The 16,427-nt window shown below is 45.7% G+C and overlaps 1 protein-coding gene across 3 annotated transcripts in view; it reads left to right on the forward strand.

Moving 5' to 3' along the window:
• Positions 1–7,719: 7,719 nt before the first annotated feature.
• Positions 7,720–16,427, forward strand: part of ACAD9 (acyl-CoA dehydrogenase family member 9) — a 34,150-nt gene continuing 25,442 nt past the window's right edge. Inside the window, exons 1-2 of one of the 3 annotated variants that reach the window (XM_034658859.1) lie at positions 7,720–7,922; positions 13,921–14,014. In XM_034658859.1, coding sequence (XP_034514750.1) covers positions 7,773–7,922; positions 13,921–14,014 — 244 coding nt within the window. In that variant the 5' untranslated portion in view covers positions 7,720–7,772. The remainder of the gene's footprint in view (positions 7,923–13,920; positions 14,015–16,427) is intronic. The other 2 variants (XM_002917642.4, XM_034658860.1) reach the window with 2 other exon arrangements.

The following is a 16,427-nucleotide window of genomic DNA, read 5'->3' on the forward strand; positions in this document are numbered from 1 at the left end:
AGCTTGTGTTCCCTCTCTCGCTGGCTGTCTCTGTCAAATAAATAAATAAATAAAATCTAAAAAAAAATTTTTGGTAACCATGGGGCGCCTGGGTGTCTTAGTCGTTAAGTGTCTGCCTTTGGCTCAGGGCATAACCCTGGAGTCCTGCGATCGAGCCCCACATCGGGGTCCTCTGCTGGGAGCCTGCTTCTCCCTCTCCTGCTCCCCCGCCCCCCCGCTTGTGTTCTCTCTCTCCCTGGCTGTCTCTCTCTGTGTCAAATAAATAAATAAAATCTTTAAAAAAAATTTTTTTGGGAATCCACAGAAAAAAAATGCTGGTGCCTGAGCGTACTGCTTTATCTTACCAGCTGAATCCATACACTTCCCTGGATTTCGTCTTGAAGTCAGGGAGGTACTTACTCATTCACATGTGGCAGGCACTGAGAAGAAATAAACCTTCAGTCTAGGGAATATTTCCTAGTCGATGGCACCCCAAATGGCCCTTTCACTGTGACCTGGAATCCCAACCCAGATGTCTGACAACTTTGGCTGGACATCCTGAAACCCCATTGTTGTACGCCTTTTGTAGGGCAGTGCTGGGCATTTAAGAATTGGCAGACTACAGTCTTGCCAGCAACAGAATATTGGATCTTCAGGGAAAAACCTATTAATCACAATGTATTGCAGGAAAAATATAAAATTAGTTCATCAGATGAGTTTCACTGAGTTATCTCTCCTATAGATTATAGCTGGAAGAAAAATGAATCTGAGTAAATGCCACGTTCTGGTAAGTATTAAGAGGAGTAATTGTCTTTAAAAAGGAACAGATCCAGCAATTCAATAATTTTTGACTTAATGCCGAATCTCCACCGTCCCATAATCTGCATTTACAATCTCTAGGAACAACTGAGAGGAGTTTTTCATGCACTTCATTCCTTTGATCGTGTGTGAATATACACTCCAGATCCTTCTTGGAAGCAGGCAGGGTGGAAGTGATAAATGAAAGAACGTGGAGAACAGAGCTGATTCTCCGCCTCTGCTTAGGGAATCACATTGTCATCTGCTAGGTGTTTTATTGAACTTTAATGCCAAGCAAACTATTCTTAATCAACTCATGCTGAGTGAGCACTGAAAGCTTTTTGAAATGCAGGCGCTGACTTGGGAGACTGCACTGTCTCTCCATTCTGTGCTCAGTGAGCGAACCATTAAAATGAATTCCCCACATTGCGCTTCATTATCTGATTGGCAATCCCACCGTCACTGGCTCAGAGGATTACAAAAAATATTGTTATTAGTTTCAAAGAAATGTTAGTGCTGAGTGCTAAATGCCATCGCTGCAGCCGCAAGGGTTTTCGGAAAAGAGGCTGGCCACGACCCCTCCTGACAATGACCCGCTGTGTATCAGGGCTCCCCACTTTCCCAGATATGTCTCCCAGTATTTATTTGCTTGAGTTGAAGAGGAATACAGTAGTCCTCCCTTATCCACGGCGTGGGGGTGGGGGGTGGATACGTTCCAGGACCCTTCGTGGGTGCCTGAAAGTGCAGATTGTACCAAACCCTACACATACAGGTTTTTTTTCTTATACCTACGTGTGTATTGATGAGGGAACAGAAAGCAAGCTGAGGACAAAGCAGAAGCTGACACCTTGCAAACCCCCCCCCCCCCCCCCCCTGGGACGTATGCAACATTCCTCAGGCACTCCTGGCTGCCCTAAAGGACAAAGAAACAGTCCTTACTACCTACAGCCCATTGACAAGTCCTTGAAACAGTCACAGTGACATTCCTCTAGGAACTCAGCAGCCTCGATGTTAATACTTTGCTAAGGGCCAAAGGCTGTTCTGGCCTGACCCCCTCCCCTCCACCAAGATCCTGTAAGTCTACTTTAATGTATAAAAATTCCTTTGGAAACTTCCTTTATCTCTAACCCCCCAAGATACGTGTTGGCAATCACCCCCCAAGCATATGGCCCCCCGATATACATCTGAAGGGTCTCATGACTCAGGTTTTATTAGACGGTAATAAATGACCTTTTCCCAACAACAGCTAGCCCCCTCAAGGTCCTGGAAACCTTGCTTCCAAAATTCCTTAGAGACTTACGCTCTCCCTAACCCCCTCTGCACTTGAGGGTATAAAATAGGCCATTCCTCACAACCCCGGGGCAGCAGCTCCTTCTGCCCACGGGTCCTGCCCCCGTGCTTTAATAAACCACCATTTTGCACCAAAGACATCTCAAGAATTCTTTCTCGGTCGTCGGCTCTGGGCCCCACCCCACTGAACCTCACGTATATTCCCCAACCTCATCATCTATGATAAAGCTTCATTTATAAATTAGGTACACTCAGAGACTAACAACAATAACTGGAACAATTATAACCATAGAGTGCAATAAAAGTTAGGGGAATGTTGTCTCTCTCTCTCTCTCTCAAAATATCTCATTGTACTGTATTCACCCCCGTGATGATGTGAGATGATCAAACGCCCACGGGATAAGGTGAAGTGAGGGGAATGATGTAGGCACCGTGTCCTAGCGTTAGGCTACTGTCGACCTTCCGGATGTTTATCAGAAGGGGAACCGTCCTTTCTGGACTGCAGTTCACCATGGGTCACTGGCACCACAGGAAGTGAAACCGAGGATGGAGGGTGCTGGGGGACTACGGTACTCCATAATAAGTCCCGTTAGCAAGGACTGGCATTGCATCTTCTCTATGTGCTGTTTCCCACGAGTTAAGGTTTTCCCATGCTGATGCTGCCACCTCGCCACCGTGAAGTAAGATTTTGCTCTCCCGGCTTTCATACAGGTACAGAAGACCCCAGGGAGTTAAGGTGATTGCCTGCCTCTCACTCACAGCACCTGCTTTGGGAATTCTGAGAGTCTGAATGCAGCTTTGGGTTATTTCACACACTTTTCATACTATAATAGTGGGTCCTACATGCTTTAGAACTTGGATCTCAGGCTATTTTGGCTTTTGAAACATCAGAGAAAATCAAAACTATTTTGTTTCTCTTGTTGTTAACCCTCTTAATGTTTCAGCTCTCTTGAGATTTTGAAAGACTGTCATCATGAGGACCAAGTCTGAACTTAAAAGTATCTATTTTTAGGGGCGCCTGGGTGGCTCAGTCGGTTTAGTGTCTGCCTTTGGCTTGGGTCATGATCCCAGGGTCCTGGAATCGAGCCCCGCGTCGGACTTCTTGCTCAGTGGGGAGCCTGCTTCTCCCTCTGCCCCTCCCCCCAATTCATGCTCTCTCTCTCTCTCTCAAATAAAAAAAAAGTGTCTGTTTTTAGACTTTTTTTCCTTCTTAGCTGGATTGCTAGACTCTGAAATCTAGGGTGGGTGAAAAGAGAGGATAAGTAAATGTGAGTCCACTGAGTCTTACTCTTAAACATATATACTTCGTATTGATTTCATCACTTTATGGATCAGAAAACTGAGACTCTGGGATGGGTCGCATCTTACCCAAGGTGTGGTGGCAGTGTGGGAGTGGAAAGAACAAGACAACACTTGTTGGGCAGAAAGACTCGTTCATCAAGTCCAAAATAGTCACACTGATGATTACAGCCAAGAAGAAACAGAGCACATATATGAGAAGTCCTGTGTGTGGCTACAGAGCTCCTTCATGTAGCCTTGACCTAAAAGTACTCTTACCCTCGATGAGTGGGCAGAGGTGAAGAGTGAAAGAACTGATCTAGTAGACTAGTTTGGCCGTATTTCAGGTCAGCCAATAATGGGGAAAAGAGAACAGAGAAAGAGGGCTGGGCACCTGGTGTGTGGGCTCTTCTTCTTCTTCTTTTTTTATTTAAGATTTATTTATTTGAGAGAAAGGGAGTACACAGGGGGAGGGGCAGATGGAGAGAAACTCAAGCAGACTCCATGCTGAGTGTGGAGCCTGAGGTGGGGCTTGATCCCACGACCCTGAGATCATGACCTGAGCTGAAACCAAGAGTCAGATGCTCAACCAACTGAGCCAGCCAGGTGCCCCTGGGTGTATGGGTTCTAAGGCATAGCCTCAGTCCTAGTCACTATTAGGTCTGATTGATTTCTGAAAACACCGTGTGCCAAGAATCACACCTCTCGTATTACTCTGGTAGGACCGCTCTAATAAAAACCATAGGGGCCTCAAGGGTGAGCTCCTGCTTGAGTTTCCAGTGTGCTGGCCTGCCTACAGATTTTAGACTCGCCAGTCCCTACAATGACATAAGCCAATTCTTTGAAATAAACCTCTCAATCTATCTTAAAAAGAGAGAGACGGAAAGAAAAGAACTACAGAATGGGTGGCTTAAAGAATTCACTGTCTCACAGGTCTGGAGGCTAGAAGTCCAAGCTCAAGGTGTTGGCACAGTTGGTTCCTTCTCAGGGCTGAGAAGAAACCTGCCTGCAGCTTGTTTCCCGGCTTCTCGTGGTTTTCGGCTAATCTCTGGTGTTTCTTGCCTTGTACAAGTATCCTTTGTTCTCTGTTTCCATCCTTGCATGGTTTTCTCCCTTTGTGCATATTTATGCCCAAATTTCCTCTTCCTATAAGGGCACTTCCTAAAAGGGCACCAGTTCACATTAGATGAGGGGTTCACACTACTGTAGTATGACTCATCCGAACTTGGCTAATGATATTGGCAACAGAACAGAAAAGGTCATATTCTGAGGTACTATGAGTAGGACTTCAACAGCTGAATCTTGGGGGTACACAATTCAACCCATAATACCCCATTATCTTTGTGGCTTTCAACAAGCCAGTGACTTCCATGTTTCTCTAATAACTAATATACCCCAAATGGGAACAAATATACATGAAAAAGGAAGTAGTGAAATGGCAGGATTTAGTGTGGGAGAGAAAAGTGTTCTCTGAGAGACACCTGTTTATGTACAGAAGTTTGACGTCTAGACAGTACGGTGTCAGAAACTTCCCAGCAGGAAATAAACCGGAGATAAAATTTGCACAATGTATCTGTGAGCCCTTTCGTTAGGGTACTGATTGGTGCTATGGGCAGGAACCTTGACTAACTTGTTTTTCATATAAAATATATATTATTGATCTTGTAGCCTAGGAACAGGAGACGACTCCACCGTGTCTGCTCCCCAATTTGTGTAAGTAAATCTCTCCATTAGCTTTGCAGCTTTAACACCAACGAACCTAGAAATAGTTTTCTACTCAATTTGCCTGAGACCTAAAGCCAAGCATCCTGATATACTAACACTAACATTACAGCCACGGAAGGGTGGCCGTTTATTTGCTGGTTAAGTTAAATATGGGAGTCAGTTGGGCTGTTGTGATCCTACAGAAAGAACTTTCAGAGATACTCGGAGTGTTTCAAACACTGAATATAGGAAATTCTATGTCTCAAGCAAACTGTTTTTTTTCTTTTTTTTCAAGATTTTATTTACTCATTGGACAGAGATAGAGACAGCCAGCGAGAGAGGGAACACAAGCAGGGGGAGTGGGAGAGGAAGAAGCAGACTCATAGCGGAGGAGCCTGATGTGGGGCTCGATCCCAGAATGCCGGGATCACGCCCTGAGCTGAAGGCAGACGCCTAACCACTGAGCCACCCAGGCGCCCCTCAAGCAAACTGTTTAAAAATAGCGTCCCGTTTCTCAGAGGCTAATCCTCAAGTGTAAGTTGAGAGTCGCATGGTGTAACCATTGATCCTTTGTTGTTCTAGATGCTTTCCTAGTATTTTAAACCTCACAAGTCCTGTTAGATAAGGGCTATTCTACTCACTTTTACAGATGAGAAAACTGAACTTAGAAACTGGCAAACCAGTAGAACACCAAAACTCTTTTTCCACTGTACACGCTACTCTAGTCACCTATGCCATAAATTTTTCCCAAATTTTGTTTTCAAAACTGTGTGCCACTAAATTTCTCAGTTGATTAGTGTAGGAGCTGAAGATTATCTGATTGAATGATAGAACTACATGTTTGGGCAAAAACATGCAGCAGCTCAACACTGAAACCCAGTTTTTGTACTCTCGCTTCGTGTTTTGCTCGTGGGGTTAATTCAAAGGCAGTTGTTTCCAAAGGCCTTCCAGTGAAGCTGAGTGCGGAACTGAGCCAAGTGCTGAATACGGATGAAGAAACGAGGTGTCAACCCTTTCACGGTTAAAGACAGAACAGATAGCACGGATTGCAGAAGATGCTTGCAAATATTATGCAACCAAAAAAGTTTTTTTAACTCTTTCCCCTGATGTTGTCATCAAGTCAACCTTTTACTGGGCCTGGCAGGCAAAGCACGATGAGATAACTGAGGTTTCCCACTGTTTTCCAGTTCACATGATGGAGGCAGAAAGCAGTTTCCAGTACTGTGGTAAATACAAGCACAAGGAGAAGAAATCTCCCTGGACAAGGCTGACTTAAGACCACTAGAGAGCGCCCACTTGCCCCGTCAGGTATCACTGGGCCTGGCTGCCTGCAGGGACCTCCTCCCTGGGCTCAAGGCCTTTCCCATCCCACCCCAGTGTACACACCCCTCCTTGGTTCCCTTTGTAGCTTCTCTTCCTCCGCCTGCCTTTTAAGTTGGTGTTTCTTGATGTAGTTTTGGAATGTAAGCGAGTTCCGGAGCGGATGGCCAAGAAAGAATTCTTGAGACGTCTTTTACGCAAAAAGGCCATTTTATTAAAGCACGGGGACAGGACCCATGGACAGAAAAGAGCTGCTCCCCTGGGATTCTGAGGAGCAACTGATTATATCCTTTGGGGTCGGGGGAAGTAAAGATCAGGGAAGTTTCAAAAGGATTTTCCCGTGCTAAAGAAGACTCACAGGTAACCTGAGGCCTTGCTATCATCAAACCGAGGTTGTTTTTCCCCTCTAGCCAGGCATTAACCTTTAGACAGTTGGGAGCTTCCCAAAGGAAGAAACGTTGTATTCTGCCTGCCTCAAATATTTTTCAACGGGCTGCAGGTTATAAGGACATTTAATTTTATCTACATTTCCTTCTGGAAGTCAGGTTATTGATAAGAATGCTTTTTTTCTTGTAAATCACTAAGACCTCTGTCTTAGTGGACTCCTTAAGACTCCTGTCTTGTAGGACTGTAATCTCTATAAATTAACTCTTAGTTTTTTCTTGCCTTAGCTTTAGGGCAGCCAGGACTGCCCGTGGAATGTCACACATATTCCACCTGAGAGTGGGGGGGGGCAGTTTGTGGGGCTTGCAGGGGTGTCAGCTTGTGCTTTGTCTTCAGCTTGCCTTCTCCTTCATCATTTCCCAGGGATAGCTGTGACTCAGGATTACATCCAGACCTCTTTCTGGCAGAACAAGCCTTTTATCTTCCCCTTCCAGATTAGGCATACGTAACATGCATGAAAAATATGAATCAAAAGGAAGCCTCAGGAATCCACTTAAAAAACATTACACATACTGAGTTCCCCTCCAGAGATAACCAATACTGTGAATCCCCCTCCCATTTCCTTTTCTTTAGATTTGCCATGCCTTCGTCGCCCCAACTGGCAACAGGGAAGCAAGTGGAGACAGCTGGGCCTCCGCTTGGACTCCCGGGCGCTGAGAAGTTTCCCCCGGTTGGCACAGACCCAACCACCCACCAGCTCCTGAAATCAAAAGCCCACCCGTGGCCAATAACAGCCCAGCAAAAAGCTGCCATCACGGCGCCGAACCGCCCCTCGACCACCCTTCTCACAGCCCCGCCTTATGGAAGGCCGCGCAAGCGCAATGGAGACGGGCGGGGTGGTGCGGTCGAGGGGCGTGGCTCAGGCCAGTGGCGTCATCGGGCGGCGCCTGCAGGGCGCATGTGACTGAGTCCTTAAGAAAGACGTCGGCGCGTGGGTGGCGTGGATCGCGTCGGGCAGCATGGTTGTGGCGGTGCTCTTCTTGCGCAGGGTGGTAGCGGCGCGTGCCCCCCGGGCTCCGGTGGCTTTCGCTACGAGCCGGCGCCCGCTGCGCACTAGCCCGCGGAGCCGAGCTTTCGCCAAGGAGCTCTTCTTGGGCAAAATCGAGAAGGTAACGCCGAGCCCTGGCCGACCGTTGCTCTCTTGCCTCCGGGTTGTTGCCCTTTAGCGGGAAAGAGGGGTTGAAGTGAAAGTCCCCCACCTGGCGGACAAATACGCCCGGCAGGAGGAGGGTGTGTTCAAACTTCCAAGTTCCTGAGTCCCGCTAGAACCTTTCCAGGGAAAGGGAAGAGTCCAGGCGACGGGCCCTGAGAATCAGTCTACGGTTCTGACAGCTACTTCTTGTTAGGTCAATTTGGAAATCCCTAGGCGAGGTGGTCACTGAGCAACCCTCAGCGTTCTGGCCCCGAAATGTGCGGGGCTTCCTCTCTGATTCCTAAACAGCTCAGACCGTGACCGCGGCTCCTTGGCGTCACAGCTGGATTTCCAGGCCGGCTCCGAGGTGCCTTCCCGACCCGGTCCCTTCCGTAGGTGGTATAACCCAGGAGTAACCTAGCTGTTACTCAGTAGTTAACAGCTGCCTTATCAAGCCCTCGTCATCCTCTTGTTAATGGATTTGACCTTGGTTCTCTTTCAGCCTCAGTTCTTTCAGCCTTAAAATGGAGCTAGTTACATGTACTGCCTCACAGATACGTCGTAAAGTGAGATTTGTGGTGCACGGAAATGCTTTTTGAATTGTTGGGTACTGTGTAGAGATGCCAGAGGCAGCAGAATAAGTCATGTTTGCGGGCTTCACCACTTAGTAGTCTTGTGACCTTAGTTAGTCACTTCACTTTCCTGTGCCTGAGTGTGCTGATCTACAAAATAGTAAAAGTGGTACTTGCCCTCTCCTAAAAGTGCCGTGCAAAGCAAAGAAAAAAAAATGTGTGTAAAATGCTCCGAGGTAGGTTGAAATGTTGACTGGTACTGTATTGTTTAAGGAGTTATTCTCCAGTTTTTCTTTAGACTGTTCCTCTAATCAGGCAATACAGGTGCAGAAGTTGAAACTCAGAGTGGTTTGCCCTGCTAGGAAGTGCAAAGCCAGTCTTTAACGTTTGAGAAACCTTTTTTTCCCCGGAACCTGGGTCTTGGGACGTCCATCGTGCCTTCCAGCACATTGGTGAAAAGAAAAAAAAAAAAAACCCAAATTTTTCATGTCTCTCTTTCTCCAGGCTTCGTGTACCACCTCCCCCATCCTTATTCACCTGTCAGCTTGGCTTCTTGTTTCACTGAGAAAGCACACGCAGTCGGAGGAGAACTTCCACCGCTGCGTTTACCCCTCGTTCCCACATGTGTGCCCATAGGTCTACAGGCGATTGCTATGGATGAACTATGTATCTTAGCAAAGACCAACCTTATCACTAGGCCCCATGCCTTCTCACCTACTCAGGGACATTGATCCAGTAATTCTTTCCTTTCTCGTCTCCATCAGTGATTGTTCCCTCTCTGCTACATCTTGAACTCAGACCATTCGAGCTTTTGTCCTTAACAGTCTGCTGAAACTGAGGTTAGTGATTTCCATGTTGTCAAACTAGTGGTCTGTTCTCACCTTCCTTGACACAATTCATCACTCCTGGCTTCTGAAAAACCATTCTCTCCTGGCTTTTCTGTTGACTTCATTGGCTGATCCTTCTCAGCCTCCTGTGCTGGATCTTTCTTGGTTCCTTAACCTCTAAACGTTGGCCAGTCTTTCTGATTAGCCCTATCAGAGTTGGGAATTTCCTTTTTTTTTTAATTGTTTTTAATTTTTAATTCCAGTGTAGTTAGCAGACAGTGTTAAATTAGTTTGAGGTGTACGATACAATGATTCAACAGTTCTAGTCATTACTCAGTGCTTATTATGTAAGTGTACTGTAAATCTCCTTCACTTATTTCTTTTCTTTTTTTTTTTTTTTTAAGATTTTATTTATTTATGTGACAGAGAGACAGCGAGAGAGGGAACACAAGCAGGGGGAGTGGGAGAGGAAGAAGCAGGCTCCCAGCGGAGGAGCCTGATATGGGGCTCGATCTCGGAATGCCGGGATCACGCCCTGAGCCGAAGGCAGACGCTTAAGGACTGCACTACCCAGGCGCCCCCCTTCACCTATTTCATCCATCCCTACACTCACCTGCGTTCCGGCAGTCATCTGTTTGTTTTCTTTAGTTGAGTCTCTTTCTTGAGACATCTGGGTGGCTAAGTCGGTTAAGGGTCTGCCTTCAGCTCAGGTCATGATCCCAGGGTCCTGCTATGAGGTCCCGCACAGGGCTCCCAGCTCAGCAGGGAGCCTGCTTCTCCCTCTGCCTGCCTTTCCCCTTGCTTGTGCTCTCCTTCTCTTTCTCTGACAAATAAATAAAATCTTAAAAAAAAAAAAAAGTCTCTTTCTTGGGGCACCTTGGTGGCTCAGTTGGTTAAGCATCTGCCTTTGGCTCAGGTCATGATCCCAGGACCCTGGAATCTAGCCCCACGGAGGGCTCAGCAGGGAGTATGTTTCTCCCTTCCACTCTCCTTCTCTGTGAGGGCGGGCATGCTCACGTACTCTTTCTGTCTCTCTCTAGCTCCCTCTGTCTCTTAAAGTCTTTAAAAAGAGTCTCTTAGTTTGTCTCTCTCTCTCTCTTTCCCTTTCCTCTTTGCTCGTTTGTTTTGTTTCTTAAATTCCACGTATGAGTGAAATCATATGGTATTTGTCTTCTGTGACTGACTTATTTCACTGAGCATTATACACTCCAGCCCCTGACTTTTTTTTTTTTTTAATTCCAGTATAGTTTACATGCAGTGTTATATTAGTTTCGGTGGAATCTTTTTTTTTCTTAATGAAGTGTAGTTGACACACAGTGTTATGTTAGTTGCAGGTGTACAGCATAGTAATTTGACAAGTCTGTACTGCTCATCACAAGTGTAGCTGCCACCTGTCTCCATACAATGCAGTACCACTGACTAGATCCCCAATGCCGTACCTTTCATTCCTGGAAGCCTGTACTTCCCACTCATCTCCCGCATTTTTCCCATCCTCCTACCTCCTTACCCTCTCGCACCCATTAGTTTGTTCTCTGTATACGTGGGTCTGTTTTTCAAAGTTGGGGTTTTCTGAGGCTCTGTCTATAGACTTCTCTTTTTATCCACAGCTCTTCCTTTAATTTAGTATTGTGGCTTTAAATACCTTCAGTATCCTGACGACTCGAATACATTTCTCCAGCTCAGATTTCTCCCCTGAACTCTAGGCTCTTGATGTCCACCTCTCTCCCCAGAAGCTCCACTTAGATGTCTGATAGTCACCTCAGATTTAGCATATCTGAAACTGAGTTCCTGGTGTTGCCACCCAGTTTGCTCCTCCCACCAGTCATCTTATCGTAGATGGTGGTGGCTCTGTTGTTCCACTGTTCAGGCCAAGCTCCTGGAGTCCCCTTGGATGCCTCTGGTTCTCATAATCCACGTCTAAGCCAACAGCAAATCCTGTTTTCTCTACCTTCCAGGATATATTTAGAATCTGACCACTTGTGAGCCCCTCCAGTGCTGCTGTCCTGACTGAAGCTGACATCATCTCACAGCATTACTGGGGTTTGAATCTCCAAGTACAGAGAAACCTCCAAGGTCCTCTAGGCCTGTAGCTGTCACACTGCCCTCAGTCGGACCCTTGCTGTTCCTGGAAATGCCCCCCAGAGGCTATTGCCAGGGCCAGCAGGGAGTTGAATGGGAGGCATTTGGGTGACCTCCTCACCCGCAGCCCCAAACTGAGCAGCTCGACTTCTACCTGCGTTACGTATTTGGTTTCTGTAGTAGACTTATTTGAGAAATCCGTTCCACTGCTTCAAAAAATTTAAAAACTGCTGATAGAAGTCAAGCCCAGCACCCACGAGGCACCCCATTGGGATTGTGAACATTGCTGTCAGAAATTTGTTCTTACACGCACTTGAGCTCTCTCTCCCTGTAGCAGTTATCCTTTGGTTGCAGGTGAGGGCCAGCTAGCTGCCAGGCTTTCTCGTTTCTCACCTGGTGTGCTCACTGGTAGCAGAACGGAATCATCTTCCTCTAACACTGCCTGTTGCACGAGCCCACAGGAACCAGTGAGGCTGTGAGGGGCCTGGGTCGAGCCTCCGTATAATTCAGCTAAGCAGCCGGCTTTGTTCTGAGACGCTGTGGAGTGATGAAAGTCTCAACATATTTTCTGGGTAGACCATGTTGAGGGCAGGATCTGGGGTGGCCTGGGGGGCAAGAATTCCTTGGAGTCTGCTGTCCCTTTTGGATAGAGACCTTCCACGAGCCTGTAGTCCTGGATCCTGAGAGGAGAAAACAGACTTGGGAGCTTGTTACTAGAGTGGACAGGCTTCAGTGGCTGATTAGAGATACACAGGGCCTAGAGGGGAAGACTGAGCACTCCTCTGCTCTGAAGACCTTTCTTGAGCACTCGGTGGGGGGTGCCATGAGGAGAGGCAGGACTCCTGGGTGCTGGCAGCCTGGGGCCTGGGACATCACTTCTCAGCTGTTGGGAGACCAAACCCAAGAACTCGTCTGAGCCCTCGTGCTGCTCTGGCAGCTGCAGGGGTAGCGGGAACCCAGAAAGCCAGAGGAGCTAAGGACGCAGGAGGATTGCAGGCAATATATAGTGATGGCTCAGTGAGGAATCTGAGGTCAGTCAGAAACGTTGGCCGTTTGACCGTTCGAGACAGACTTGACGCTCAGCTGTTTATCAGGCTGTGAGGCAGAAACGAGAGCAGAGCCAGTGTCCTCCACAAATGAGTACAGCTTCCTCATATTCCAGGACAACGTATCTCTTTGGAGCTTCCCCTTCTAAGGGGTCAGCTGTGACAGAAGAGAAGCTGACCCTGAGAAAGGCCCAGTCACACATGGACGCAGTAGAGCCGGAGTTGAATTCAGGTTGATGTCGCTCAGCAGCCGGCTGTCCTGCAGTGATCCTCCTGCGAGTAGATGTCCTCGGATCGGGAGGGACGGGAGGGACAGAGGCTGGAGTGCGCAGCCAGGCAAGAAACCTGGCGAGACGGGAGGCCTTGTCACCGCTGTGTGTTCTTGTCCCCGCAGCATCCTCAGACGTACAAATAACAAGTGTAGAATTCTACATTTCAATAGCGAGCTTTCCCATCCTATTGCTTTTCATAGTCCACCCAACACCCTTAAGTAAATATTCACCTGCATGTTACGGGTGGGACAGTGGAAGCTTGGAGGGGGGAAGGGGTTTGGCTAGGGCCGCCCAGTCATCAGGCTGCAACTCAGGGGACCGAGTTGCAGGGCTTTAAAATGTTAGGGCTCTTTGTTTCATGGGACACTCTGTGGACCTGGTTACTGATAGGAAAAGCTGATCAAAAGCAAGAACAGGCCTGCTTAACAATGAATCCTGGATCACTACATCAAAAACTAAGGATGGACTGTATGGTGACTAACATGATAAAAAAACTAAATAAACAATTTTAAAAAATTAAAATTAAAAAAAAGAATAAACCTGCTTGAATTGGGCAGAGGATCCGTCTCGCGGGGCGCCTGGGTGGTGCAGCGTCTGCCTTCGGCTCAGGGCGTGATCCCGGCGTTATGGGATCGAGCCCCACATCAGGCTCCTCCACTGGGAGCCTGCTTCTTCCTCTCCCACTCCCCCTGCTTGTGTTCCCTCTCTCGCTGGCTGTCTCTATCTCTGTCGAATAAATAAATAAAATCTTTAAAAAAAAAAAAAAAAAAGACCCGTCTCAGTGGTGGAGTCTACTGCACAATTCCTGTTTAGGATTTGCATTCTAGGAGCGCCAGGGTGGCACAGTGGTTAAGCGTCTGCCTTCGGCTCAGGGCGTGATCCCGGCGTTCTGGGATCGAGCCCCACATCAGGCTCCTCTGCTATGAGCCTGCTTCTTCCTCTCCCACTCCCCCTGCTGTGTTCCCTCTGCGCTGGCTGTCTCTATCTCTGTCAAATAAATAAATAAAATCTTTAAAAAAAAAAAAAAAAAGGATCTGCATTCTGCATCCGTCAATGAGTAATGCCCAGCCTGCCAGATACGAAATCTAGCAACTCTGTTTTCTCCCCTTTTGACTGAGACTACCACAATGGGAAATGGCTAAAAATTAAATTTTTAGTAAATGTATATATCATTTTTAGAAAGAAGTTTTCCCGTTTCCAGAAGTTAGCCAAGATGAACTTAATGAAGTCACTCAGTTTGTGGGACCTGTGGAAAAATTCTTCGCTGAAGAGGGTATGTCTGATCGTTGTCATTACTCATTTCCATTTCAAGGACAGTTGGCCTTGGTGTTTACATTAGAAACAGTATACATAGCGGAGGCTCTCTTGACTGTTCTTAATCATGTGGAAATAATATCTGTTGATAATATTTTGCTTTAAGAATTGTCCCATTTGTTTTGAAATTTAAGAAGCAAAACAGATGAACATTGGGGAAGGGAAAGAAAAATAAAAGCTGACAAAATCAGAGAGGGAGACAAACCGTAAGAGAGACTTAACTATAGGAAACAAACTGAGGGCTGCTGGAGGGGAGGGGTGTGAGGGGATGGGGTAACTGGGTGATAAGCATTAAGGAGGGCACTTGAAGTAATGAGCACTGGGTGTTAAGTACAGCTGATGAATCACTGAATTCCATCTCTGAAACTAATACACTATATGTTAATTAAAGTGAATTTAAATAAAGAATTAAAAAAAATCATCCCAATCGCTATTTAATTAGAAGGCATCTAGTTTAGTGTTTCTCAGTGTATATGTGGTGAAGGATTGCTTTTAAACATTTCCAGACTGTTGCAAACCAACGCTTTTGTAAAATATGATCAAATGAACAACTAGCAAAATGGAAGAAAAAAAAAACACCAAAAACCAAAGACCTACAAAATACAAACCCATTGATCGTGTGCTTGGTTTGTGGCAGTGTAAAATTGCTAGAAGTGTTTCTAAAGTTTTGCTCTCTCTGAGCTGGCTATGAACCAGGACTAGTCTAGCAGCCTGCAGACTGCAGGTCGAGGGCACCAGTGTAGCCTGAAGATCCCTCCCTTGGAGTGTTCAGCCAGCCCTTTGACAGGGCTGCATCTTGGCGGAGGGAGCTCTCTGGGGAGTTCAGTGATGGTTGATTGACAGTAGTATTTGTCTAGCGCAGAGGACCCCAAAGGGTTCTTCTTTATATGGGTTTTATCTATGAATATGTGCCCTGCTAGAAGATTAAAACTGAGAAATTTAAAAAATACTGTGTTCATTTATTACTTTATTTAAAAATCATGAAGGGGCGCCTGGGTGGCACAGCGGTTAAGCGTCTGCCTTCGGCTCAGGGCGTGATCCCGGTGTTATGGGATCGAGCCCCACATCAGGCTCCTCTGCTATGAGCCTGCTTCTTCCTCTCCCACTCCCCCTGCTTGTTCCCTCTCTCGCTGGCTGTCTCTATCTCTGTCGAATAAATAAATAAAATCTTTAAAAAAAAAAATAAAAAATAAAAAAATAAAAATAAAAATCATGAAAAGCCCAGTACATGTTAACAGAAACAATATTTTAAATGAGAAATAATATTTATTTACAAACAAAAAAAAGTAACGAGGGGTATGGTTTTACGGTTTTGCAGATCTTTTTAATATTCGGCTCATTGTTATATGCAATGACAGGTATCAGAATCTAGCCAGAACCAGGTAGAATCCGGGTGGATTCTCATAACTTTCTGCATTTAATCTGTGATATATTTCTTACAGTTCCAGGAAAACCGCATTGTATACTCATGATAGAAATAAAAGGGCAAAGAATATTTTACTATTATTGAAATAGCTCTGGCCCTGTGGACCCCCTTGAGGTGTTTCTGTCCGTGTGCACACCAGTTCCCCCCCCACCAGCACACTCGGAAAATTCTACAGCACCAGCTCTTGTTCTGTTGCTGGTTTTCAAAGTTGCTTTGTTGTGTAAAAATATCTTTTATTTAGGAATATTTGTTTCTGTTTTTGTTCCAGTGGTTATCTTCCTACTTGTATCTTTTCTTAGTTCCTTGTTCTTTTACTTAAACTTTACTCTCTGATTTGTCGGGGTTTTCATAAGCTTTACAGAGGTATAACTGATTTATAATAAGTTGTACCTCTTTAAAGTGTAGTGTTTGATACATTTTGAAATACATCTTCCCCCATATTGATGAACAAATTGTTATGCTAGTAGTCTTTGGGACCCATATATTAGGTACAAATTTTCTAGGCAGCATGTATATATACATGCTTTATATATAAACTGTTTTTCATTTCTCTGCTAATTTGTTGAAATAGTGCTAGTATTTCCACCTTATTGGAATTAAGTATATCCAAACTTGATATTCTGAGTCAGAAGTAGAAATTTTCCCCAAATGGTATATATTGTCCTCATCAGTCTTGTCTCCCAGTGTTTATGAGACTTCTGTTTTCTTAAACAGTACAAACATTACATTTCAATATTTTAATCTTTGACAATGTGGTATTACAAAAAAATTGCTTTTCCTCTCTTACTGTTCAGTTCAGTCATCTTCATATGTCCTTAAACTTTACTAGTCACTTGTTATTTCATTTTCCTCTGTGTGGTTTTTTTTTTTTCCCCTCTTCATTTCCCTTAGAATATTAGTGTTTTTGTTCCTGGTTTCTAAGAGATCATTTATGACTAAGGATGTC

This window comes from Ailuropoda melanoleuca, chromosome 4, assembly GCF_002007445.2.
Source record: "Ailuropoda melanoleuca isolate Jingjing chromosome 4, ASM200744v2, whole genome shotgun sequence".
In the NCBI taxonomy this organism is placed as follows: domain Eukaryota; kingdom Metazoa; phylum Chordata; class Mammalia; order Carnivora; family Ursidae; genus Ailuropoda; species Ailuropoda melanoleuca.